This window comes from Mesoplodon densirostris, chromosome 17, assembly GCF_025265405.1.
Source record: "Mesoplodon densirostris isolate mMesDen1 chromosome 17, mMesDen1 primary haplotype, whole genome shotgun sequence".
NCBI classification, from domain to species: Eukaryota; Metazoa; Chordata; class Mammalia; order Artiodactyla; family Ziphiidae; genus Mesoplodon; species Mesoplodon densirostris.
The window spans coordinates 65,821,050-65,848,011 of record NC_082677.1 but is presented as its reverse complement, the minus strand read 5'-3'; the positions used below and the strand labels follow the sequence as shown (position 1 = coordinate 65,848,011).

General features: G+C 38.6%; 1 protein-coding gene across 1 annotated transcript in view; it reads right to left on the bottom strand.

Annotated features, from left to right (window-relative positions):
- The window catches only part of IPO5 (importin 5), a 40,433-nt gene that overhangs the window by 2,848 nt on the left and 10,623 nt on the right, over positions 1-26,962 (bottom strand). The window contains exons 5-23 of the mRNA XM_060079709.1: positions 25,332-25,428; positions 25,009-25,113; positions 22,546-22,668; positions 22,338-22,458; positions 20,458-20,545; positions 18,491-18,597; positions 12,843-12,967; positions 12,662-12,751; positions 12,404-12,577; positions 10,443-10,661; positions 9,276-9,359; positions 7,726-7,858; positions 7,516-7,637; positions 5,968-6,064; positions 4,612-4,784; positions 2,978-3,089; positions 2,837-2,892; positions 1,673-1,795; positions 392-611 (exon numbers count right to left, since the gene is read on the bottom strand). Of these exons, the coding sequence (XP_059935692.1) occupies positions 392-611; positions 1,673-1,795; positions 2,837-2,892; positions 2,978-3,089; positions 4,612-4,784; positions 5,968-6,064; positions 7,516-7,637; positions 7,726-7,858; positions 9,276-9,359; positions 10,443-10,661; positions 12,404-12,577; positions 12,662-12,751; positions 12,843-12,967; positions 18,491-18,597; positions 20,458-20,545; positions 22,338-22,458; positions 22,546-22,668; positions 25,009-25,113; positions 25,332-25,428 (2,369 nt within the window). The remainder of the gene's footprint in view (positions 1-391; positions 612-1,672; positions 1,796-2,836; positions 2,893-2,977; positions 3,090-4,611; positions 4,785-5,967; positions 6,065-7,515; positions 7,638-7,725; positions 7,859-9,275; positions 9,360-10,442; positions 10,662-12,403; positions 12,578-12,661; positions 12,752-12,842; positions 12,968-18,490; positions 18,598-20,457; positions 20,546-22,337; positions 22,459-22,545; positions 22,669-25,008; positions 25,114-25,331; positions 25,429-26,962) is intronic.

The window sequence follows — 26,962 nt, the reverse complement described above, 5'->3', positions numbered from 1 at the left end:
TCCACTCATCTCTCGGCCCAGGACGTAGCAGCCTCCGGATTCACACCCCTGATCACCTCGGTGTACCGCAGCTTCTGAAAGCCGCCCAGCTATACTCCCGTGCTGAACATACAGGGATGCCAGCATGTTTTAAAAGTATGCCCTCCAAGCCCCAAGTGGACTGTACCCTGGGACTCAGGTGAGAAGGCTGTGGTCCCACCCAGATTTCACTTCCATTTCTACGAGCACGAGGGTGGTGAACTCCTAAGTGCTACAGTAAGGTGTTTGAAAAAGGAAAAGAGAACGAAGCAGTGCATGCTTGCCGGGGCGGGCGGTGTGCGGGGGGGGAAGCAAGGCAGGGGTAACAGGGATGCCCGGGATGAGACGCACATAACGTAACAAACAAAAGTACCTGTACAAAAAGGACGATAGTTGTCTCCGCCGTACTGTGCCATGACCCCCAGGCCATACGCAGCTGCTTGCCTGACTTCTGGGCTGCCGTCACAGGTGTACTGGAGCATTGGCCTTATGAAATATTCTGCATATTTAAATGAGGCTGGACTACAGTGTTCTATGACATCATCAAAGATGCACAAGCCCCACTGTCTATCTGGCCACGGTCTATGCAGACACTACAAAAGAGATACTCTTTTAAGCTTTGACTATTCAGATGAATGTGGTGCTGGAGTTTTTACGGCCAGCCACTTTGACAGACATTACTGTGGCAAATGTTGTCTGACCTATTGTTTCAACAAACCAGAAGACAAGTCACTGTGTATTAGTTTATAAAAGACATGAACTAATGGAACAACAACAACAAAAGATTGTAAAGAAACACTTATTTACTACAGGCTGTCATCTTACATGCATATTCCTGATATAGGTAATGAAAAACAACATAGTAACAATCAGTTCTTGTGAATAACAGCCCTCAAAGTACTACACAGATTTAATAAAGTATAGGTTTAAAAGACTTGGGTGATTTGTTACAGAATTCCACAACCTGACATTACCCAGTATCAGGAATAACTGACAGCAGCAGCTATGTATATACATTTACTTTACAAAAAAGATAATGGCAATGCTATATTTAAAAAAAACAACAATAGTAAAAGCTGCAAAGATTTCACTTTATAGTACTGATTCAACAGGATGTCATATGTGCCTAAATCATTTAAAAGATACTGCAGTACTAAATATCATAAAACACAAAATTGAAAGCCAAAAAGAACCATAAATATCTGATGACTGCTTATAATTTATAATACATTTAAAAAATTGAATATATAAGGCTATCATCCAGAATCTATGATTGCTGGTGGTACACAGTAAGGATGAAAACGGAATTTTCTAGTGTCTACTGAAAAACAAAAACAAAAACCTGCAACCATTTTGTTTCCATTTGTTAATTTAGCAGGGTATAGATAATCTGAAATTAAAAAAATCAGTTCTATGCCTTCAGACTGTATTATAAATTAGTTGAACTATGGAAAACCTAATTAGTAAACTTCAAGCATATACTGAAGGAGAAAATATCCAGGGCAATGCAATAAACTTGGTAAATTAAAAAGGTACAGTGGAAACCATGATTTCTACGATCCATTCTGACTTGAAAGTGTAAGTTTTCAAATGCGTAAGGAAAGATTTCCAGGTCAACTATCTAAAATAATTGTCAAAAAGAGGTAACACTTACAATTAGGTTGACAATTAACGGAAGCAGCTGTTCAAACCATGGTAACACTTTTTCCTTGTAGCTACTGAATATTGAGTGTAAAATGTCTGACACTTTGGTCAGAATATAAACATCATTATCATCCTAAAAAAAACAAACACATACAAACCCGTATGTATTTAAAAAGTATCCCTGCTATTATTAACAGTAACATTTATTATAACAAACATAAGAAAAGTACAAAATTAAATTTCTCTTCACTTTCTTAAGGGCATAGCAAGAGTCAAGAGACTGAGGTTACCCCAGTGATGTCTCTTGTCTGGCTATGGAAAGAAAGGAAGGAGTGTGGTAAGTATTGCACTTATTGCAAATACTTTTCTTGGAATATATTTAAAATATACAGTTGAAAAATTAACCCAAATCTCAAAGATCTGAAATAAAAGGGATTTTACTTTACTATTTTTTTGTTTTCTGCAAGAATGTTTCTGGTTTTGGAGCAGGATGGTGGGGAGATGCGGGGTCAGTTATTTACATCCCTGGGAACAACGTGTGTGTTGGCGTGTGAGCACCCTGCAGAGGACTGGGATGACTTGCACATGTCAGCACCGGTCCACCAGATGGCCCCGTGACAGACCCTAAACACACAGCTGAAATATGTCTGATGGCATCAAGTGGTTTGATGGTGAGAGAACTGAGTAACAATGTGAAGAATTATGTCAACCACTGCATGCGTATTATTTATGAGGAAATTTGCACAATTCTGTGGTCCAGTGGAAAGACAGCTGGCGTTATAGAAAGATCTGGCCTTAAGCATGAGATTGTCAACACTGTGGCTGTAGAAGTCATTCAACATCTGAGTTTGAGTTCACTCATCTTTAAAATGGTGAAAGCACCACCAAATATACAAGATTGTTGTGAGAGTGTAGAAGAAAACACGAGGTGAACTCCAAAGTGCTTTCATATGTGAGGTCATTGCAACAAAATGCACACAAAGCATCCAAAACACAAATCAGCTAATTTCAAATTACTTATTCTCTAGATTAATAAATGAAATACATGTCAGATTTTTCTACTAAAGATTAATAAGAAGTACATCTTATGAGAAGTCAGATGAATCAGAAACTTAAGCATTATCTTCCAGATGCAAATGGTCGTGTAAATTAAGTTCTAAATGGAATAATTTACCTCATCTTGTAGTGATTCTTCCACCTGTTCATCATAGTCTTCATCTTGTCTTTTAACTAAAACACACCCAAATAAATGTCTTTAAATGGTCGCCAAAATGGTCAAGGATTACATTCAGAAATAAAAGCATGGAAAACTTACCTTGCCGCAATTCTTGATTTTTAAAATGTTCTTCAAGTTTAGCTTTCAATATACCTCCCAACTCTTCAAAGTGTTCATTATTAAGGCATCCATCTCCCATGACTTCAATGCACTAAAACGAGGTTGAGGAAAGCAAGCAACTCGTAAGATTTAAGTGTTTTTGGAGTCAAAAGTTAAACTCCATTAAGAATCAGATGGAGGGACTTCCCTGGTGGCACAGTGGTTAAGAACCACTGGTTAAGAACCTGCCAATACAGGGGACCGGGTTCGAGCCCTGGTCCAGGAAGATCCCACATGCTGCGGAGTATCTAAGCCCGTGCACCACAACTACTGAGCCTGCGCTCTAGAGCCCACAAGCCACAGCTACTGAAGCCCGTGCGCCTAGAGCACGTGCTCCGCAACAAGAGAAGCCACCGCAATGAGAAGCCCGCGCACCGCAACGAAGAGTAGCCCCCACTTGCCGCAACTAGAGAAAGCCTGTGCGCAGCAACAATGACCCAAAGCAGCCAAAAAAAAAAAAAAAAAAAAAAAAAAAAAAATCAGACGGAGGTGTGAGAAAAATTAACCTAACTCAGTACCCTGGAAGATTAATGATTAAATGAGTAAATCCACTTGGTTTGTATTTGCTACGATGCCAGTATTTTAAAGAGAAAAAAATTTAAAATATTTTTCCTTTAAACATGTCCTGAGCACGTCTTAAGTGCCAGGAATTATGGTGGATGCTGCGGATTCAAAGATGGAAAAGACCAGCTTCTAAGGAGCTCAGTTACTACATGCATACTCTGTACAAAGATGGTGCTGGAGAAAGGCTATGCTTGCATTACAGGCGGAGGAAATGATACAGGCAAAGACATGGAAGCATGCAGTCTTTGGAAAAATAAAATTTGAACTTCAGGAGTGTAAATGGGGACAAATAAAGAATTTTTAAACCAAACTGTGGAGCAAGCTATGGAGCTGTGAGCAATGGAAATGACCAAGAATATGGGAAGGAGAGTGACTCAAAGAGCAAGTTAATGCTTGAGGAAAGGCAAATGAACTATGAGGAAAAGAAGGAATGGCTTCTGGAATAGACCAGGTGAGGCTATTTCAATAGCAAAAAGAAGAGATACGGCAAAAAACAGAAGGGGATTTAGGGGAGAGAGAACAGGACAAAAACTAGACATGACTTGGATGATGACAGCCAGTTTCTGTAGTTGGATTAACAGGTAATGATGATGGAAACTAATGAAGACCAGAATACAAGAAGAGCTACTCTTGAAAGAAAAACAAAAAGAGTGAAAGCACCGAAATATTAAACATTTTTTTTTTTTGGGCGGTATGTGGGCCTCTCACTGTTGTGGCCTCTCCCGTTGCGGAGCACAGGCTCCGGACGCGCAGGCTAAGCAGCCATGGCTCACGGGCCCAGCCGCTCCGCGGCATGTGGGATCTTCCCGGGCCAGGGCACGAACCCACGTCCCCTGCATCGGCAGGCAGAATCTCAACCACTGCGCCACCAGGGAAGCCCCAATATTAAACATTTTTGATAGAAAAAGAAAATTTTGTTACAGCATAAAAAAAAATCCCCCCATTTATTTAGCAAGACTAATAAATGAACACACAATCTTATACATATTTCTGAAGAGAAAAATACTTACCTTTGCAAAAGAGTGCATTATTTCTGAGAGGACGTCTGAATCTGGTTCTGTGCCAATGGCCTTGATTAGAGCATCACACATAAAATGCCACATCTGTGTGAGGTACTCAGGACCACGGACTCTCGCACATTCCAGGAGAAGAGGCATGGATTCTGCTGCTGCCACTCGAACACGTTTTAGCGTTAAGGAAACGTACCCACTGTCCTTAGGTTACAGTTAGTGTATTCACTACCCCGAAGATCATGGAGCGCTAGGCAACTTCTGTTTATCCAAGACCACTCTCCAAGAGCTTGTGTTGAATACAACCTGTGTATAAAAACAGAAGTCCCCCTGTCCCCAAGACATACCTCCTGTCTTTTCCATCACCTACAATATAACAGGAATGAAGGCTCAAATGTAACCCCTCAACGTAAAAATGACTGAGGGAGGACCTGGGACTCTCACAGTATGTCTCAGAATGTACCTATCCCCACATTTGAGGTAATGCATGTTTCTAACAAATGCAACTGAAGCAATGACTTTACTAAAGAAAACTACTGAGGATCTCTTCCTGAATCAGCCTCTTCAGTTTTCGATAAAGATGAGGTACCTCTCCCTATCTAACACAATTTCTAAAATAAGGTCTTGGGACTTCCTCTTAAAAATACTTCTGCTCTGTCTTCAGGCATTATGGGAAGTCTGCTGGGCAAAAGCCATCTTCTGTAAAGGATGCCGCTGCAGGATACTGCATGAAGAACTACAACCAAGTGGCTCTGGAGCCAGACAGATCTGGGTTTGGGTCCAGGCTCTACCATTCCATTGGGCTGTCATTTTTTTTAAACCCATTTACGAAAGTGTGTGTGCGTGCACGAAATGGCATAAAAACCTACCTATATATGTTAATTACAACTACAATTACATTGAGGAGGAAAACTGTTTCACACAGATTTACTATGAGACATTTCTCTCCAGAGGTATTATCCACATTTGAAACGAGCTATATAGAAAGTTAAGTACTATAAGATGGTCTCTAACGTGTTAAAAGGTCTTGCTTAACATCACCAAAAGATATTTGGGAAAAGCAGCAATTATACACAACCATAAACATTTGCTAATAAAATAACAAACCTTAAAGCTCTTCAGTGCTCCACAGAGAACTGTCAACTAGAGGATAGCTGACATTTTCTTTTTCATGTTTTTGGCACAAGTGAAACAAAGGCACTTGCAAAGAACCAAGTTTATAACCTGAAACCACTGTCAGTGCAAACAGAATACTGGTGATGTATGCTTACTTCAGTTAGCACAAAGTCTAATACTTCAACAGCCTACAATTTAAGTCAATCTAGAAATGCCTTCTGTTCAAAAGTTATAGGATATCATCATGGAAATAAAATTTCAGTAGAGGCACCATGAGTTTCACAACCTGTTCCGTGTACTCCACAAAGCCTTCTTTTAATTCCTTAGCATAGCAAACCTGAAACCAAAGTATTTGAAGAGAAAACAAGACCCATGTTAATTCTGATGTATTAATATTTATTAACAAACTGCAAAACCATGAGGACCACAGAATGTTATATCCTAACTAGAGCTAACTACATTTAGAGCTGTATGCAGGACTGTGAAATTAGTCTTTTAACTAAAGGGAATTGTAAAATGGGAAAGGACCATGAAGCGACTGTAGTATATATTGTCATTCGAAGGGGGGAATACTTCATATCTTATCTTGTGGGGGGGAGAATTTAGCAAAAGTTTCAGCACTCTGAAAATACTTCAAACAAAAGAGGCCACTTAATTAAGGCAACCTAAAATTAAAAAAAACTGAAAATGTAATCACAGCACATCACTTCTGTAAATCTGCAGCAAACAGGCTTATGCTATTCTGAATTTTAAAAGAATCATTTCCACAGTGAAACAGAAAAAATTGTTCTTAAAATAATTGTTTCTTTATTCTCTTTCACTACATGAAAAGAGCTGGTAATTTTGTAGAAGATGTTACATTTATATTTGTTCTCAAGTTGAGCGATACTACAGAAAATCCAAATTGTTTATAAATTATAGGTAATTAAGTACTGATAAGGATAAGTTCAAGAAATATGTTTAAATGAATTAGAAAACACAATACTTTACTAATACAAAATAAAATTTAAGCCATTAACTTTTATTTAGGCTTACTTAACTGCTAGATTTGTAATACACCATAATCTCTTTTTAAAATACTTTTTTATTGAAGTTTAGTTGATTTACAATGTTACCAAAATCTCTTAACTCTATTTGTAAAAAAAACAAAAACAAAAACTCTCGCTGTCTACAACACATGCTCGTGAAGGTTTAAAAAAGGAAACTCAAAGAGAACATACATAGACCTCATAATACCACAAGAAATAATCACCGTAAACATTTTGATTTTCCTACCATGTCTATTTTTTAAATACAATGAAATCATACCAACTTCATCTTTAATACTGTGAGCAGATTTCTGTTCATTCAAAAATATTCCTTAGCCACTTACTATACACTAAACACAAAACAGGCAAAAATCCTTCCCCCTCAGGTAGCTTTGTAATGGCTGTGTAATACTCCAAGGCACAGTAATTACTGGTCATCTTCCTAACAATAGTTATTTGGGATATTCATTTTTGTTGTTGTTGTTAAAAACAGCACTGGTAATGAGAGGTTTTATCCACATTTCTTTAGGATGGAAATCCATAAGTGGAAATGTTGGGTCTAAAGGTTTCTATATTTTATTTATTAAAGAATACATTCCTGGCCCTTCAAAATAACTTCTTCAGCATCTGTGAAAAGCACTCCTATGAAATACATACATATAATATACATAAGTATATATATAATGAAATATATACATATACATTATATGTATTCATTATGAGAAATTGTAAAACAAAGTTCAGTAAACATTATAATTACCAGCATCTGACAAGCAGTTGACTTTTCTTCCAGTCCTGCAGTTTTAATACCAAAACTTTGCTGATCTCCAAGGTTCACAAATTCCCAACCATCATCATCACTCATGTTCTCCATGTCTTGGGCTATTAACAAAGAAGCAAGCAAATTCATGTTAAAAAATGGTAACAAAGAGAAATTCTACAACTGCCATGTCCTCATGAAAACACCTACTATCTAAAAGGGCTACTTCAGGCTTAATTGAAGCTGTCTTCATTAAAGGTCCCATAACCACTGGAAGGTACTGCTGAAATTCTTTTCCAAGGATTTTGCACATTCTGGCCCATGCTGAGATCATGTAAGAGATCTGGGGAGAAAAATTTAAAATTAAATTAAAACTGATTTTTAATAAAAAATGGATAAATAAGACATAAAGAAAGCCCCTTCCCCGTTTCATGGAAACGGTGTTTTTACATTCATGGCTCTTTAAGCAATAAGTGCATTTTCTAAGGTCACATACTTAAAATGTTCAGAAACCATGGAAAATCACTGTGAACTTCTACACTAGGATACAGACAACAGCTGAGGCAAAAGAGCCCAGGACCCTGTCTTATCTTTTCCTACTTTCAAGAAACTACATATTTCAAAATATATAGTTTCCTCTAACAGCGTCTGAATCATTTAACAAAGCCCACTTAAACATATCAACCCCTAAGCACTAATTTTCTTGAAGGCAGGAACTTACCTGACTTTGCCTACTGCCTAAAGTTCCATTCATTAAACACTAAATACCCCTTTCTCCTAGCTGTTTAAGTTTTCTGTGTAAGGGGTTGTCCACATTTAAGACACCTCTTCTACTACTACTGTGTTTACAAAGACTTAATCTACCTACAGAGAATCTGGTTCTAATTCATCCCCATGGACCCAAAAGTGATTTTTACCCTCCAGCATCCATCTATGTATTTGTCTATTTCACATGCCTGCATGTGCAAACGCACTCCCCACTCCTAATTTAGAAAACAAAACAAAACAAATTTTTAAGTGTTTGGAAAAAGCATTTTTAAGTATGGAAAACTATTACAGAGTGGCTGTGTAAAGTTAAAGTTTAAGCCAACGATGACTGATTGAATGCTCATGGTACAGTAAGCACTGTGACTACCATTAAGATCGTGACAGACATTCACGACGTTCTTACTACAGGGTCCTCAGTACCCACCACTGAGACTGGTATCAGCCGTGAACTACACGCAGAAGTTAGCCAGGCTGAGTGGGGAGGGTTCTTTCTAAACTCAACGAGGGCTTGTTCACAGGCAGAGAAAAGAGGATGACATGCTCTAAAACTGCTGGGTTTCTGTATTTCTTTTGCTTTTGACAGGGGAGGGAAGTCATCTGGCATGCAAAGGGCCAGGAGACATCCACATGGTGATGTCTACTAAGGGGCTGGACAAATGAACCCTGAATTGAGCGACAGACCTGAAGTCACAATCATATGAAGGAAAACGGAAGCCGTGCCTATGGATGACACTGCTCAAGGAGAGTGAAGAGGTAAGAGAGCCTGGCACGACAGAACCCCAACGGAACCAAAAACTAGTCAGAAGAGGAGCAGCCTGGAATGGACCGAGGAAAAAATGGTGTGCCAAGTAGAAGGAAAACCAGTGAAGAATGTCTCTGAAACCACGGGTTGATATTATCGCAAAAAACCTATTACTCGATTTCTTTTTTTAATACATTTAACCCTGAGCTATCGACCAAAAGGATGCAAGCGCATGGGAGGGCTGCTTTACCTGAGGGTCATCATCTTCCATATCATTGAAGTCTGTCTGCGTCTTCAATAATAGCTGCATCACATCTGATGCATCTTGCATGAACTGGAAGGAAATATTTGGGGAAAAAAGACACTAATATTACTCATGTATATCGCATCAGACAGGCACTACTGCTACCCAATTTTTGTTTCTTGTGTAATAATAAAACTTTCCCCCCAAATCTATTACATTTCCCACACGGGTTATAACCCCTCAGATAAAAGTACTATATAGAAAAATGTTCATCTATATTGCAATGGACTTAGTGCTTTTTCTAGAAAAATACGTTTTCCAGTGAAGGTCAAAATGAATTGCAGTATAAAGACAGTTCTAGTGGCATCAAGTTTTGGTCCATGGCTTATGTATTTCCAGCAGTAAAAAGAGAATCCAAATCCAGAAAGACAATTTTGGGTTGCTCCATAGAACTATATGATTTTCATTTAACTCTCTGCGTAGTTCTGGCAATCTCCATTCTATAAACTGTTTCAAAAATAGTTTGAAAGCCAAAATGCAGAGAACAGAACATAAAAATGTTTTATTGGTTAGTTTCTCAGTGTCTCCCAGAACACAGTTTATAAGATAATAATGCTGGTTTTGGAGGAAATCAGACAGAAAGGTTCTATATTGAAAGCTCTGAGAATCAGAACCTGAGGGGCTGATGACAGAGGAGCTTGTTCTGAATCAGCTTTGACAGGTCTGAGACGTCAGCCACGAAGAAAAACACACTGGCCCATCGTCCTTGCTAATTATTTTCTGAAGAATTATATGCATATAAATTTCTCTAGGGATACTCAATGCTTTTTGGATTAACAGAAAAGCAACTGGAATGTTCCCAAGCACATGTTCAAGTGGGTGAAACTAAACATATGGGTCTTGAATTCCACAAGCCTCCATGGAGACAGACTGTACCCATAAGAGAAGGTTTCATGAGCATAACTGAGTTAATAAGAAACCTTAATATTAGCGATGAAAAAATGAAGGCAACAATTTATTTATATATAAAATTAAAGTTAATATGAGAGTAAGATGATGGAAAAAAACAAGTATCCAGAAAACCATTTATCAGAAGGAAAAAACCCTCTGGTACCCTCAATGCCTCCGTAGCCAAATTCAAACAAAAAATTTGACGTACTACAAATCACGTACTTTTTCCTTCCCAACAGCCAGACCAATGAGGCTGATGCATTCAATAGTTTTTCCTCTGAGAAGTCTGAGTTCCTTTTGAACTGCATTCTCAACAATGTGCTTCAGTGATGGCATAAATAAGTCATAGTAAGGGACAAATTTTTCTTCTGCAGTATCTGCAACTGATGCGATAGACGTCACAACTTGTTCCAAAACTAACTTGGTGCCTTTCTGAATCAACTAGAAGGAAGACACACAACAATCACACAAATGAGAACATGGAAGAAACACTCCCTGAAAGTTCCCGAGGGCTTTTCTGAAACCACAAGCTGAGCCCACCCTCTGGCAGCCACACTGGAGATTGTAGGTCTTACAGCAAATGTAAGAACGGCGCTGAACTCCTTATATTTATGTGTGATGTTCTCTCCTTAACACAGTGCTCCTGGACTGCTCCAGATGCTCCTCACGCCGCTTGTCAAGCACAGCCGCTCTCGGCAGAGCTCTTTCTCCTTGTACCACAAGCCTCAACACACCTTTTAAAGGTCAGCTTACTCCCTTCTTTTGTATCTCAGCATCTGCTCTGTGTTTAATGTCATGACTGGCCTCTGATCTCACTGGAATGTCTTTCTTCCTTGGCTACTCTCTCTTTGCATTGCTCTTGCTCACATACTTTACCCTCCTCCCCAGCCCATCTTAGCAACTCCCTCCTTCAGTCTGTATCTCACATATTGGACCCATGAGGGGAGGGGGGATTATACAGAGGCACCCTTCGCACTTCAGCCCTTTACCCAAACCTACTAGTGATGTCACATCTGATCCATCAATTCCTGATTTAACTAACCTAACCGATCTGCCTTCAACTTGTCTACCTCTGTCTGTTTTCAGATACACACGTTCCTATATCATGTTCTTAGTTTGCCGTCACTGGACACTGAGCACCCATCCTTTGCTTTAAACTCCCTTCTTTGCCTTCTGAGACATTATTTCCTCTCTTCCTCCCTGTTCTCCTTTAGACCAGTGCTAGGCACAGTGTGGTTTACCAACTGTTACCAGTTCATCATGAACTAAAGCATAGAAACTGAGTATTAATATAGCGATTTGACAGTAACTTTATGTCTGCTGAATACAATAGTTACACGGCTTTTATTTTGCATGTCCTTTTTATTCATTTCACTTTAGAGTAGAAGTTTATTTTCATTATATTTGACAACAAACTGGGCTTCAATCTTTGCCCTTCTTACCTGAATCTTCTCTCTCTCATGATGCTACACTGACATCATTCACTTGTTTTTAGGTTGCCTTACTTAAGCTGAAACTATAAACTGTCTTCTATTTGGATGGCCAGGCCTTATTTTAAGAATTCAACATATTTAAAACAAAAAGGATATTCTTTTTTACATGTTCTCTATTTCTCTCACCCAGGTTAGGAGAGTGGTCAACACTTTTTGCTTCTTTCTCTTTCATCTTTTTAAATTCAAACTAGCAGAAACTGCTAATGCTTCTTGAGAAGCATCTTTCAGAATCACTCTTCCTTCCAATTTCCACTATTACCATCCAAACTCGCTGAACAATAATCGTATGATGGTCTTGCCTTAAATCTTCCCCATTTATGTTTATGCCTCATGTTGCTACTGTGCTAATTTCCTATAATCACGTTTTCATGGTTTCTTGCAGCAATTAATTTATGTAATTCCAAATTTACATAAATAACTTAAAGAGTTCAAAAATAACTCTGGCTTGTTTTCCAGGCAATTCACATGCTGCTTTTACCTAACCTTTAGTCCATATCTTTACCAAGTCTAATATTGAGCGGCCCATTCTCTGGTCAAGCCTGAATTATACTACCTAGAACAGCCTGGAATGTCTTCCTCCTAACTTTCTATTCTTTATGGCCATTCTGAAAAGTCCCTCTTTCTCCAGGTCTCACCTATCAAATTAAATTAATCTTTATAAATAGGGAGCTTAAAGATCTCGAAACTTACCTCTTGAAGTTTAAGGACCATGATGGAATGCAGATGTTTCACCAAATTATCTAAATATGGAATAAGCAGTGACTTGGGACAGTCTTCGGTGAAGTTAATGAGAGCGGCAGCGGCATGGGCCTGCACACGCTGATTGCCCTGGTCTTCCATGGTCTGCAGCAGAGCTGCAATCACCTGTGAAATGAATTCACACACACAGACATTTTCAAACGCCATCCCTCTTCTTAGAGTTTGAGTGTCTGCAGACTCATTACTTACCTTCTCATGGAATTTCTTTTGGAAACCAGGTGCAAAATCTGTAGCCATCTGTCCCACGGCATTACAGGCTGCATACCTCACTCTGGGATGCTGGAATAGGTGCCTTTGTATTAGTAAAGGCAATAGGGTCCCATGTGAAACTAAGGCAATAATTATGAATCAAATATTTACTGGTACTTACAGGATCTTGAAGAAAAAGCAAAACAAAGTTTACTATCTCATTTAGAATTCCTTCCATTTGCTGGTGGCATCCTTCCCCAATGGCAGATAAGGCCATTAATCCTGCATGCCGATACTTCCAGTCAGCTACAGAACAGAATTACACAGGAAGGAACAGTAATTAGATACTACAAACGTGTCATTCTGGTAGTCAGAAGTATAAGGAAGTTCTCCTTATTTGGAAAAGAGTAACAAAATACTTTTATACATGTTTATTAACCAGAAAAATAGAAAAAGTGACTGACTGGATTACTTCATTGTCACAGTGGTTACATCACACAAGCACTTCTACTCTGAAAGTTAAAAGGCAATATGGTGGGTAGAGGGAGGAATAAATTGGGAGATTGGGACTGACACTACTATATATGAAATAGATAACCAATGAGAACTTACTGTATACATATAGCACAGGGAACTCTGCTCAACACTCTGTAATGACCTATATGGCAAAAGAATCTTAAAAAAGGTAGATATATGTATATGTATAACTGATTCACTTTGCTGTACACCTGAAACTAACACAACATCGTAAATCAACTATACTCCAATAAAAAAAAATGCTCTCACCATATTATAAAGGGGAGCAAATGTTCAGATCAAAAGAACAAAAACAAAAAACCCAAAACAAAAGCACCCTGGGATCCTCAGTGTAAAAGGATCATGAGAATGAAAGTTTGAGAACTGCTGGTATAAGGGTTAACTAAGTTGTAGAAAAATCCTAAATTAGACATTAGACTTAAGTTTTCCCTTTCCTTTGGGGAGCCCAAAACCCATGTAAAGATGAAGTCTGTTGTAACTCATTCCTCTGAAAAATTGCTAATTTTTTCTGTTAAACATTAAAACTTTATTATTATTATTTATAACATTATTATATATATGCTTTAACTGTATTTCAATTACTCAATATACCATTAAGTCAAATTTCTCAACTGAGGAATAATAATCCTAAGAAACTAATATCTGATACTCATCTTTGCATATTGGACACATTATTTTATTTATTTATTTATTATTATTATTTTTTGTGGTACACGGGCCTCTCACTGATGTGGCCTCTCCTGTTGCGGAGCACGAGCCCCGGACGCGCAGGCTCAGCGGCCATGGCCCACGGGCCCAGCGGCTCCGCGGCATGTGGGATCTTCCCGGACCGGGGCACGAACCTGTGTCCCCTGCATCGGCAGGCGGACTCTCAACCACTGTAGCCCTGGGCACATTATTTTAAAGAGGAGTAAATAGACTTATTGTCATGATCATTTTGCAGTGTATACAAATACTGAATCATTACGCTACACATCTGAAACCAATATAATGTTACGTCAGTTATAGCTCGGTTAAAAAGCACACAAGGGACTTCCCTGGTGGTGCAGTGGTTAAGACTGCACGCTTCCAATGCAGGGGGTCCGGGTTTGATCCCTGGTCAGGGAACTAGATCTCACGTGCATGCCGCAACTAAGAGTTTGCATGCCGCAACTAAGAGTTCGCATGCCACAACTAAGGTGTCTGCCGGCAGTGACTAAAGAGCCAGCAAGCCGCAACTAAGACTCGGTGCAAGCAAACAAACAAAGAAATTAAATTAAATTTAAAAAACACACAAAAATAAATAGTAAAGAAAAAGATTTTAATGCATAAATATTGAAATAGAAAGATGTCTATATTTAGTTCAGATATTTTAAAGTTATGTCTCATATATTCTCAATGTGCAGAGTTCCTAGAAGTATGTTCAGCAAATGTAATGGGATGGTACTGGGATTTGAAAATGGTTTTCCTCTGAATTTTAAGATTAAAAAAAGGGGCTTCCCTGGTGGCGCAGTGGTTGGGGGTCCGCCTGCCGATGCAGGGGACACGGGTTCGTGCCCCGGTTTGGGAGGATCCCACGTGCCGCGGAGCGGCTGGGTCCGTGCGCCATGGCCGCTGAGCCTGCGCATCCGGAGCCTGTGCTCCGCAACGGGAGAGGCCACAGCAGTGAGAAGCCCGCGTACCACAAAAAAAAAAAAAGATTAAAAAAAACCCCGGGGGCTTCCCTGGTGGCGTAGTGGTTAAGAATCCCCCTGCCAAGACCTAAATGTAAGGCCAGACACCATCAAACTCTTAGAGAAAAACATAGGCAGAATACTCTATGACATAAATCACAGCAAGATCCTTTTTGACCCACCTCCTAGAGAAATGGAAATAAAGACAAAAATAAACAAATGGGACCTAATGAAACTTAAAAGCTTTTGCACAGCAAAGGAAACCATAAACAAGACTAAAAGACAACTGTCAGAATGGGAGAAAATATTTGCAAATGAAGCAATGGACAAAGGATTAATCTCCAAAACATACAAGCAACTCATGCAGCTCAATATCAAAAAAACAAACAACCCAATCAAAAAATGGGCAGAAGACCTAAATAGACATTTCTCCAAAGAAGACATACAGATTGCCAACAAACACATGAAAGAATGCTCAACATCATTAATCATTAGAGTAATGCAAATCAAAACTACAATGAGATATCATCTTACACCAGTCAGAATGGCCATCATCAAAAAATCTACAAACAATAAATTCTGGAGAGGGTGTGGAGAAAAGGGAACCCTCTTGCACTGTTGGTGGGAACGTAAATTGATACAGCCACTATGGAGGTTCCTTAAAAAACTAAACATAGAACTACCATACCACCCAGCAATCCCACTACTGGGCATATACCCTGAGAAAACCATAATTCAAAAAGAGTCATGTACCAAAATGTTCACTGTAGCTCTATTTACAATAGCCAGGACATGGAAGCAACCTAAGTGTCCATCAACAGATGAGTGGATAAAGAAGATGTGGCACATATATACAATGGAATATTACTCAGCCATAAAAAGGAACGAAATTGAGTTATTTGTAGTGAGGTGGATGGACCTAGAGACTGTCATAGAGAGAGTGAAGTAAGTCAGAAAGAGAAAAACAATACCATGTGCTAGCACATATATATGGAATCTAAAAAAAAAAAAAAAAAGAAAATGTTCAGAAGAACCTAGGGGCAAGATGGGAATAAAGATGCAGACGTACTAGAGAATGGACTTGAGGATATGGGGAGGGGGAAGGGTAAGCTGGGACGAAGTGAGAGAGTGGCATGGACATATATACACTACCAAACGTAAAATAGATAGCTAGTGGGAAGCAGCCACATAGCACAGGGAGATCAGCTCGGTGTTTTGTGACCACCAAGAGGGGTGGGATAGGGAGGGTGGGAGGGAGATGCAAGAGGGAAGAGATATGGGAACATATGTATATGTATAACTGATTCACTTCGTTATAAAGCAGAAACTGACACACCATTGTAAAGCAATTATACTCTAATAAAGATGTTGAAAAGAAAGGAAAAAAAAAGAATTTGCCTGCCAATGCAGAGGACCCAGGTTGAAGGCCTGGTCCGGGAAGATCTCACATGTCACGGAGCAACTAAGCCCGTGCGCCACAACTACTGAGCCTGCGCTCTGGAGCCCGTGAGCCACAACTACTGAGCCCGCGCACCTAGAGCCCGTGCTCTGCAACAAGAGAAGCCACCGCGATAAGAAGCCCACATACCTCAACGACGAGTAGCCCCCACTCACCACAACTAGAGAAAGCCCGCGTGCAGCAACGAAGGCCCAATGCAGCCAAAAATAAATAAATAAAATAAATAAAAAAATTTAAAAAATTGGTGTTTACTATTTAAAGAAAAAACAATAAAACTATTTTTAAAATAAAGTGGGGTATATAGTAAGTTACTAGAAAATATGCATTGTTTTTAAAGCCCTTTTCACATGAAGTATTAAATACACCTTTGGATCCTAACTCCAAACCTGGGTATAGGGCAAGCATCACTTTCCTATTTTTTTAAAATTTTTTAACAGACAAGGAAACAAAGGTCCAGACTTGCTCAAAGTAACAGTAACAAATCTTTATTAAGAGTTCATTGCCGGGCCTCCCTGGTGGCGCAAGTGGTTGAGAGTCCGCCTGCCGATGCAGGGGATACGGGTTCGTGCCCCGGTCTGGGAGGATCCCATGTGCCGCGGAGCGGCTGGGCCCGTGAGCCATGGCCGCTGGGCCTGCGCGTCCGGAGCCTGTGCTCCGCAGCGGGGGAGGCCACGACAGTGAGAGGCCCGCATACCGCAAAAAAAAAAAAAAAAAAAAAAAAAAAGAGTTCATTGCCATACATGTGAAGGCTTCTGCAGCCAGCTAGTTATGTTGTAGCAGGAACTTAAATTCTTTAACTACAAATCACAAGCAGGTCCACAACATATTTGAAGAATGGCATTAAGCAGTGGTGAAACACTGATAGCTGGGTGACCTTGTGTAACCTTTCATGTCTCTGGGCTTTACTTTCTTCATCTTAAAAATGGAAAAGCTAGATTCTGTCTAGTAGCTTTTATAGGTTGAGCAACCTGTGATGTTGACTGTCTCTATCCGTTTGGGGAAAAAACCCTCAAAATTTAGGGAATAAAAAAAGGAAAAACTATTACTCAAGACCCAGATGTAAAATCACATCATTAAAAAGGGATAACGGCTTTGGACCACACCTTCTTAGGATAAATAAGAATCTTACAGGATAAGGAGGACCTAGGTAAATGCTAAGGGATGGAGTTCTCCAAAATTCACTTTCATGTGAAGCTGATATTCTGTGATTCCATTTCACTACTTTAAGATCCCAAATCAATGGTTGGACCCTCAAGTCTGTCTCTTCTAATACATGCTATAGATACACATGTCCATACATGTAAGCCAGGATTTCTGTAGAAGAGTGTATGCACTAGCATTATTTGTTATCAACAGAACTATTACGGTTTAATGGGGAATTGTGGAATGCTACGTGGCTGTTAAACGAAAGGGAAGCCATCATGTGGTGATATGATACACTGTGGAGCGGAAGCATGGGATCTGTAATGCTATATTCACGTTAAACACAACTGTACATGTGCATAAATGAGGTCAGAGACTCAAGTCTCAGAGGACTGTTAACAGTGGCCACCCCTGAATCTAAGTTAAGGAACTTTCAGTTCATACATTTCTGTATCTGAATTTTTTTGAAAAGTCAAGCATATTAACTTTGTAATTAAAAGGACAAAAACAACAAGTTTTGTTACTGATACAAATTACAGGTACAAGGCTAACAAATGACCAAATATTTGCTAAGAATATAAAAGGAGAAATATAGAAGTAGCTTCTCCTCTAGAGGTAGGTATTTAAAAAAAAATAAAAGATATTAGATGAAGGAAGACTGTGAATCAAATACATGCATACTTCATAAACACTCAAATAATGGTGTTTTACTTAAATTCAAGTTTAGATATTTCTGGCTAGGGAGTAAATCTGTCAATTTTCCTTAGAATTTTAAATTTTTTCCCATATACCGAAGCCCATTCTGGGGAAGGAGAATTGAATAATATTTGCAGTATTGAGGAAAAAATATTCTTTACTGTAAGACTGAGTGGTTCTAAAGATGACTGAATAGGATTTTATCAATATGAGAATTAGGTTAAACATAGAACATAAAAAGGCAAAGACTGCCTTTTAGACACAGTCTAAGCATTTGTTAGAGTTTAAGATTTGGAAAGCCACACTCCACTATTCTAGCATTTGAAAGAGATAACAGCTTACGATTCTGAAGCATCTGCATAATATGTTCCTTGATCATCGGCAGGACAAGCTTTCCACCAAGTCCACAAGCCATTCGGTCTAAAGCACTCTCACCAGCAACCGCATTGCTACACACAAACAAAATGATATAATCGTGACATAAGCAAAATACACAAGAATAGGACACAGCACGGACATATTTCTAAACATGTTATTAAACTGAGACTGAAGAAGAATTAATTCAAGTGGTCTTTCTAATATATGTAGTGAAGCTGTGGGTTAAAAACCCTAGAGTTTAAAAAAGACAGGGGATAAAATTTTTATCATGCCTCATTGAGGTTTAAAAGTCTTATGTCTGAATCTGATCTTTCAAGCCTTTTCCTACTCTCCCCCCACACACCACTCACTGGTTAAAACTTAGCTTCTGACACTTTCAAGACTCAGAGGGGTAAGCAGAGTGTTTAGGAGAGCCCTGTGTATCTCATTTCCTGGAAATATATTCTTCAAACTTATCAGTGGGGAGAACATAGAAACCTGAAAAAGGTACTGAGCCTGCATGTGATTTTTTCCTCACTGTGAGCTTATTCATCTTTAAGGGGTGCAATTTGCACTGCAAAAAAACTATGCATTGGTGAAAGTCAATTCTAGTTTTTTCCCCTGAAAACTGAAGAAAAATTTGGGCATAAAAGCCTTTGCACATTTATTCTGTTTTAGAACTGCAAGATAAGCAGTGAGTTTGTCATGTGCATAATCTTTAACTGTTCTGTGTGAAGGCAAGACCAGAAAGATGAAACTATGACCTTCAGAACAGGTTCTTAGACTTAAACTGACCTTGAAAATATATTTACGCCCTATTTACTCACAGATAAAATCTTATTCACCCAGTCCAGAAAAAAAAAAAATAGCTTCATACACCATATAAATTTAAGTGCCTTTTACAGGGCAAATTAAGCCAGGTAGCAGCACATAACAGTAACTGAAACAGGGCAAGAAAACCTGATTGGAGCCCAGTCTTCTCTTCAGCTCTATTTGATCATTTCCAGTCAAGGATTATTTTCATACTTCTAAAGAGTATTTAGGCCAAAAGTCAGTCATTTTTAATAACAGGATTAAGTTTCAAAAAGACACCATATATTCTGTAAATCGAATGTCTAATTCTATCTAATATCTGTTATAGTAGCTTACACCAACTACCAGTCTTCTGGGGAAATAATTTCAGTTCTTTTTAAGAAAAGGAGGTAAGGCAGTATGATTCACTGGCAAGACTGAGAGAAGTGGTATTAAGCCCAGTCTACTGACTGGCTGGACAACCCTGGACAAATCACTCAATCCTCCCTCTCCACTTCTGCATCTATAATATGATACTATACCCTTTAGGACCACTGAAAGAATCAAATTAAAATAGGTGCGCTAAAGTGCTATGTGCCATATATGTAAGGAGCCATTATCACTACTTCACAGTGAATAGGAATTCTGATTGACTTTTCCACAGGAATCTGCATTCATGGGTACCTACTAAGCTGAAACAAGTAAGATAGTAATTTCAGCGTTACTGTCACCCAGTGTTGAATCTCACCATCACTGCCTCCTCTCTATGCTAAACATAAATTGCATTATTTGGGGAAAATACAGGGGATTTGCTGAAAACTATTCTAAGGTAAGGTCTATGCATATAAAGGCATTTATCACAATAAAGCTTCTTTATATATATTTTAGAAGATACTATTAAAAATTCTTGAAGAAAATTTAGAGTCAGGGTAATAAAGATAGCTACTTTATTAAAGATAAGTATTTACAAAATTTGGTACAGAAAAACACACAACAGAGAAAGCCTAAATGTCCGATATTCCAAACTTAAAAGTTTAACTTCGGATTTATGGAATACAGTGTGGGGAAGAGATGGGCCTTGTAATCCTAAGCTCTCACTGTCACCTGAACTTGCTCTATCCTGTCAAGGAACCTTCACGGTTTTTGGTCTGTGTGATTACCTGTCAAAATCATCATCTTCTAGTTCATCCGCATTTGCCCAGTCCTCATCCTCTTCAAGGTCAACCATCATGGCTAACATCTGAGGAACTAAAGAAAATAATTATTTCATACTCGAAAATTGTCTCTTTAGTTTTGTCAATATCACCATGTACTAACAACTTTAAGAAGTAAAAATCAAAGGATTTGCTTTGCTTCTAAGAGTAAAACAAAAAAATTATTTGCCTGTTCTCCCCAAATCTGGTTTGTTACATTTTTACCTTTTTTTACCACACTGGCTTTAGATCTTGTTCTTTTTAAGAACTATCATTAAGGATAAAAGTCAAATATTCCAAATCCTGTTACATCCTCTTCCTCCCTCACCAGAAGCAAGCACCATAATAAAATCAACGTTTCTCATTACCAAACTGTTTTTACACTTGAACTATAGTTTTCTCTATGTATAACATATAGTGCTACTCCAAGATTTTACTTTTATATAATAAATGGTATCACTATATATATCCTTTGGCAATTTGCTTTTTTCTCAACACACATGGATTTCATCTGCATTACTTCATAGCATTTTATTATAGAAACACACTATCCTGTTGGTGGACATTTTAGTTGTTCTTAATTTTTTTCCTATTACAAAATTTGCTTTGATGAGATTCTTATACATATCTCCTTGACAAGTGTGAGTTCAGGGCATGAAATTGTTACAAGTATCTTTAATATTACTAAAACCCACTGAACTGCTCTCCATAGCGGCAGCATAGACTTGATTCCTATGGGAAGGTCAAAGGAGGCCTGTCTGTATATTGCGCAAGGTGTGAAGCGCTCCTGTGAGTTCTCTCTGCTCCACACCCTTCATCGACACTTGATATTGTCAAACTTTCTGACAGTTGGTATTTGACAATTAATTACGTTTGTATTTATGGAGACTGAGCAGTGTTTAACAGCTATTTCAGATTCCTCTATTGCAAACTTCCTGTTCCCAGCTTCTGTTTTCTGGACACCAAAACTTTGTTGATTGTGTGCAATGAACTACTTTCTCTCAGTCTGTGGCTTATCTTTTAATTTCACTTATGATGTATTTGATGGTCAAAAAATTGTCTTAGTACAAATTTAGTAATGTTTGCATCTATGGTTTCTGACTCAAGTCTTAAAAAAAAATCACTTTCTGCTATTAAAAGCTTTACTTATAAAATGCATCTATTATTTCACGTTTACTCAACCGAAAATTGGGTTTCATAGGATATTTGAAGTTGGGATATGTTTTTCCCATAGAAATAACCAGCTGTGCCAATGACCTTTGATTAATTATCTTTTTAAGTCCATTCTGTCTCCATGTGAGTGGATCTGCTCCTGGACCCTTTCGTTCTATCCAACTCATCTATTACCTGCACCATCAATAAACGCTAAATCGTCATAGCTGATAGGCAAGATCTGTACTTTATTCATCAAAATTGTCTTGGCTACTCCAGGCCCTATGTTCTTCCACACAAATTTTAGAATCAATCTTATCATGACCAACTCTATTGTGATTCTGGCTAAAATTATATTGAATTTTTAGGTTAATTTGAGGAGTACTAATATTTGCTTCTCCTATTAGTCTTTCAATGCGTCATCCAATTTTCCCCATAGAGGTCCTGTACATCTTTCGATTTACTTCCATGTATTATAAGTCATGCCTGCTATTCTGAGGTTTCAGGGTGCTGTAGCATGGCCATGATGTTGGGCCCACGCAGTTAAGAATGTATAAGTGCATTTCCCCAGACTCACCTGAGTTTGAAAGGACATTCCTTCTACCAATAAAATCTGTGGACTTGCACAACTCTCAGCAAACTTATCCAACAATTTTGCCACCGCAACACCAACTACTTAAAGACTTGTGACTTACTAGTCTGTGCAACAATATTGGTATGTTTTCTTAACATAGCAGCTGCAGTCTCAGAGAGGGTCACAATTACTTCAAGGGCAAGCTGGCGTTGCATATTATTGAGGCTGGTGTCGCCACACAACTACAAAAAAAGACATTATTTGTATACATTTAGTAGTTTATTCACGGAAAATAAGAAACAGAACATTTACCTAAGTATTTAATTTACCTTCAGACTTAGCTGTAAAGTTGCTTCCAAATGAGGACGTAAATACTTTGGAACAGTGTCTGCAATCTCAACAAGGGATTTTAGGACCGAATCATCATTCTGGTAGCATGAGTCATTTACAGCCTAGAAAAGGCGAAATAAATAAAAAAATAAAGTCTGTGTTCAAGAGTCACTTTATGATGCCTCACTGGCCAGAACATCAAGAGGCAGACAACAAAGAAATACTAGTATTATTTTTCACTGAGTAATAACTTAGCAATCAACATTATGCAGATATTCCACCTACAACCACATATATATTTTTCTTTTGCCTAATGTTAACTAGAAACACATAAAGATTTAAACCTAAGTAAAAATTAAAATCAGTGCAACTATAACCACAACAACACTTAAGACTGGCAAAGAATTTTTTCATAACCAGAAGGAATCCCTTTTTCTTTGTCCAATACCCACACATATAGTAAATACTAGATCCTATGATACATTTAAAGTGTCCAATATTACCCGATTTATTTCTCTTTGATGTCAAGTTTGGTCACTGTGGAATTTAAGTATGCATTTTGTATCTACCTTTGCCTATTTCAGAGTCACAACTCCTAAAAGTTCTGGCTAACATTTTACCTTATTCTAAATTCAGAGGAAGAAAAATCTGAAATTAGACTTAAATAGTGTGTAACTCAAAACTTGTAGATAAGGGACTTCCCTGGTGGTGCAGTGGTTAAGAATCCACCTGCCAATGCAGGGGACGTGGGTTCGAGCCCTGGTCCGGGAAGATCCCACATGCCGCGAAGTAACTAAGCCCGTGAGCCACAACTACTGAGCCTGTGTGCCACAACTGAAGCCCACGCGCCTAGAGCCTGTGCTCTGCAACGAGAAACCACCACAATGAGAAGCCCGCGCACCACAATGAAGAGTAGCTCCCGCTCGCTGCAACTAGAGAAAGCCCGCAACCAGCAACGAAGACCCAACGCAGCCAAAAATAAATAAATAAAATTAAAAAAAAGACTTGTAGATAATAAACTACTAAAACAATAGAATGTTTCATCAGTTAATGTTTTGTCATTGACCTAAACTATCTTTTCAGCTTAATAGCACGGGGAAAAAAGTTTCTACTAAGTTCTGGTAATAACTCTATCACATATGAACCTTTAGCTTTAGCTCCCCTAATTCCTCGCTAACCTGGTCCTCAGCAGGGGCACTATTCCTCTCAGGAGATGCTTCTTGGTTGTCACAGATTGAGGAAATGCAAATGCCAGGGGTACTATATGTCCTACATCTGTGACACAAATGCTTATGAAGAACTCATCTGACTTTCTTATCATGCATCTTGCATGATTATGCCAGATACTTACATAAATGAAAAACTCATTTATAATGATCTGAACCTAGAACCTAACTCACAAATTATTTTTTGCCTGGTTTTAATGTACCATGATGTCTCCACCCCCCGCAAAATGTAAATACTGTATAAATTGAGAAGGAATACATATTTTGTTTTTTGTCCAGAACTTCACCATTTCTGGAAATCACCAGTTCAAATCACCAACAGCAACAGAAATCATGGTGTTTGAACCGCTGATGATACCTCTGTATCAGTCCACATTTTTAGCTACTGCATTTGTATAGATCACTTAGAAATCACCCAGTCTACTGTGTCTTTTTGTGGTCAGGCCCTAGCATTTATATGTGGAAAAGCATGCCATTTTATTAGACATTACTTTCTATTTCTTCTTTGTATCCACTTAAGGCCATACATTGATATTTAAAAAACTTGTATGTGTACATGAATTGTTACTATGCATTTCATTTTAAGAAAGACTATGGAAAGTTATAAAATACTTGTTATAAAAGGGGGTTTGAGGACTGACAAGGTTGAGCATAACTACTCTAACTCACCCAAGCTTACTTCACTTTCCAATTGAGGCAGATGTCCTTAAAATAATGGAATCCAATAATGTCAACTAACCATAAACTACTTACTTTATAAGACAAACTGTTACAAGCCCTGTAATTTAACAGTAAGGACTGCAGTCAAATTTGGGTTTCAATTGTGCATGATTTCACCACTTAGCAACACTGTGACCTCGGGCAAGTTTCTTACCCTCTCCTCCTTAGTTTCTCCTTATGTAAAAATGGGCATTACATTTCATAGGTTATTTGGTTGTTCTAATGGAAATAACCTATGTGATTACATATTCAATAATAAGCATAAATTGCTCATATCATTTGCCTTATAGAAAAAATCTGAAACTAAGAGACCAAAGGTCTGTCAAAGACGAAAGACATTAACTCAATGGGGACAGAGATTTGTGTGTTTTGTTCACTGCTGTATCCCCAGCTGGCACATAGTAGGCAACAAATATTTACTGAATAAATGAATGCATTACAGAACTCTGATGAGAATGTAAGCAACAAAAAACCAGTAAGGATATAATTATCACCTATTCTAAACTGTTTTCTTACCTGTAAGAATCCAGGTAACAAGTCTGCAAAATGTTTGAAGAGGGCAACATTATGTTCGTTTGCAAGTATAAATGCAGCGGTAGCTCTAGCAGATAATGTCCTGATCTAAAATGAAGAGAGTAAAAATGTCAAACATGAGAAATTCTTAATAGATGCAAGTTCAAGTTTTCTTACTCAAGATAAACATTTTCTTTATCAGTAAAACTAGTAGTTATATTTTAAAGTATAAAAGCAAAGACGATCTCCAAACACATAGATTTCTTTCACAAGTTAAGTGCTATATTAAATTAGGTGTTAATATTAATGGAATTGAAATTATTTACCGATGGATGTTCCTGATCTTGCATACACTGAACTAACATCCGTTTGATGACGTCTAAATAGTGCTGCTGTTGATTTCCAAAAATTCCAGGAAAGTTCCTGAAAAAATGATCCAAGGCATCCTTTAAAAACTACATTATAAGGGCTTCCCTGGTGGCGCAGTGGTTAAGAATCTGCCTGCCAGTGCAGGGGACATGGGTTTGAGCCCCGGTCCGGGAAGATCCCACATGCCGCGGAGCAACTAAGCCCATGTGCCACAACTACTGAGCCTGGGCTCTAGAGCCTGCGAGCCACAACTACTGAAGCCCGCTCGCCTAGAGCCTGTGCTCCGCAACAAGAGAAGCCACTGCAATGAGAAGCCCGCGCACCGCAACAGAGAGTAGCCCCCACTCGCCACAACTAGAGAAAGTTCGTGCACAGTAATGAAGACCAAACGCAGCCAAAAATAAATAAAATAAATACATTTATTAAAAAAAATCTACATTATATCTTAGTAAGGTGTCAGCTAGAACATCTAATTATGTGCCTAACTGACTTAAAAGTTTACATTAATCCTTAAGGCTGGACTTCATCTCCCATTTTCCAAGCAATCCTATCTTGGGGTCAGGTGCACAGAAAACAAACACAGTGGAATCAGACTGGCAGTAGAGGCGACCCAGGTGCACACCCATCCCAGCTCTCTGCTTTATCCTTATCACTCTGTCTCAGGGGGAAGCGGACCTAAGTGCAGGATGGGACAAGAGCAAGCACAGGGGTTCAGGCGGTAACTGCAATAGCCATGCTCACATCTGCTCCCAGCCTTGGTGATCCAGGCAGTCCAAGTTCTGCTCTACTTTAAATGTGGTAGATAATTAAACTGAATACTTTTACTTAATTCTCCAATTTGGACTACTGATATAAAGATACACTTGACAACTAAAATAGAAAATGGTGTAATATCTAGTCTTACGGTAGATCTCAAAAAAAATGTATATGGGGCTTCCCTGGTGGCGCAGTGGTTGGGAGTCCGCCTGCCGATGCAGGGGACGCGGGTTCGTGCCCCGGTCTGGGAGGATCCCACGTGCCGCGGAGCAGCTGGGCCCGTGAGCCATGGCCGCCAAGCCTGCGCATCCGGAGCCTGTGCTCCGCAATGGGAGAGGCCACAACAGTGAGAGGCCCGCGTACCGCAAAAAAAAAAAAAAAAAAGTATATGATCTTGATAAGTTATAATCAACTGCGTATTATTTTAAATGCAGTAGAACTGTACAGTAGGCCAAACTTTTTTAAATGCAGTTAATCATTTAATTCTAAACTTAGATCATTTACTTATAAATGAGGTTATTAAAATATTATGTTTTCCTAAAGCTTGGTCGCAGAAGACCCAGAAGACAGTGGGGATTCAGCATTTTCTTTCTCTTCTTCCAGATGCCACTATTAAAGTGGCTTTCTAAAAGCTACAGCTGGTCCTGTGTCAATCTCCTAAGGAAGAAACTGTCCCAGAAATTTTTTCAGAATCATAAAAGACAAAGGCAAGAAACAAAATTGCAGAGAATCCCCATATACAAAAAAGGATCATAATGGAAAATGAAAAGCTTTGTTCTTTTCAGTTTTGCTTCCAACACAAATACAAAGCTTATCTAAAGGCATTATTTGA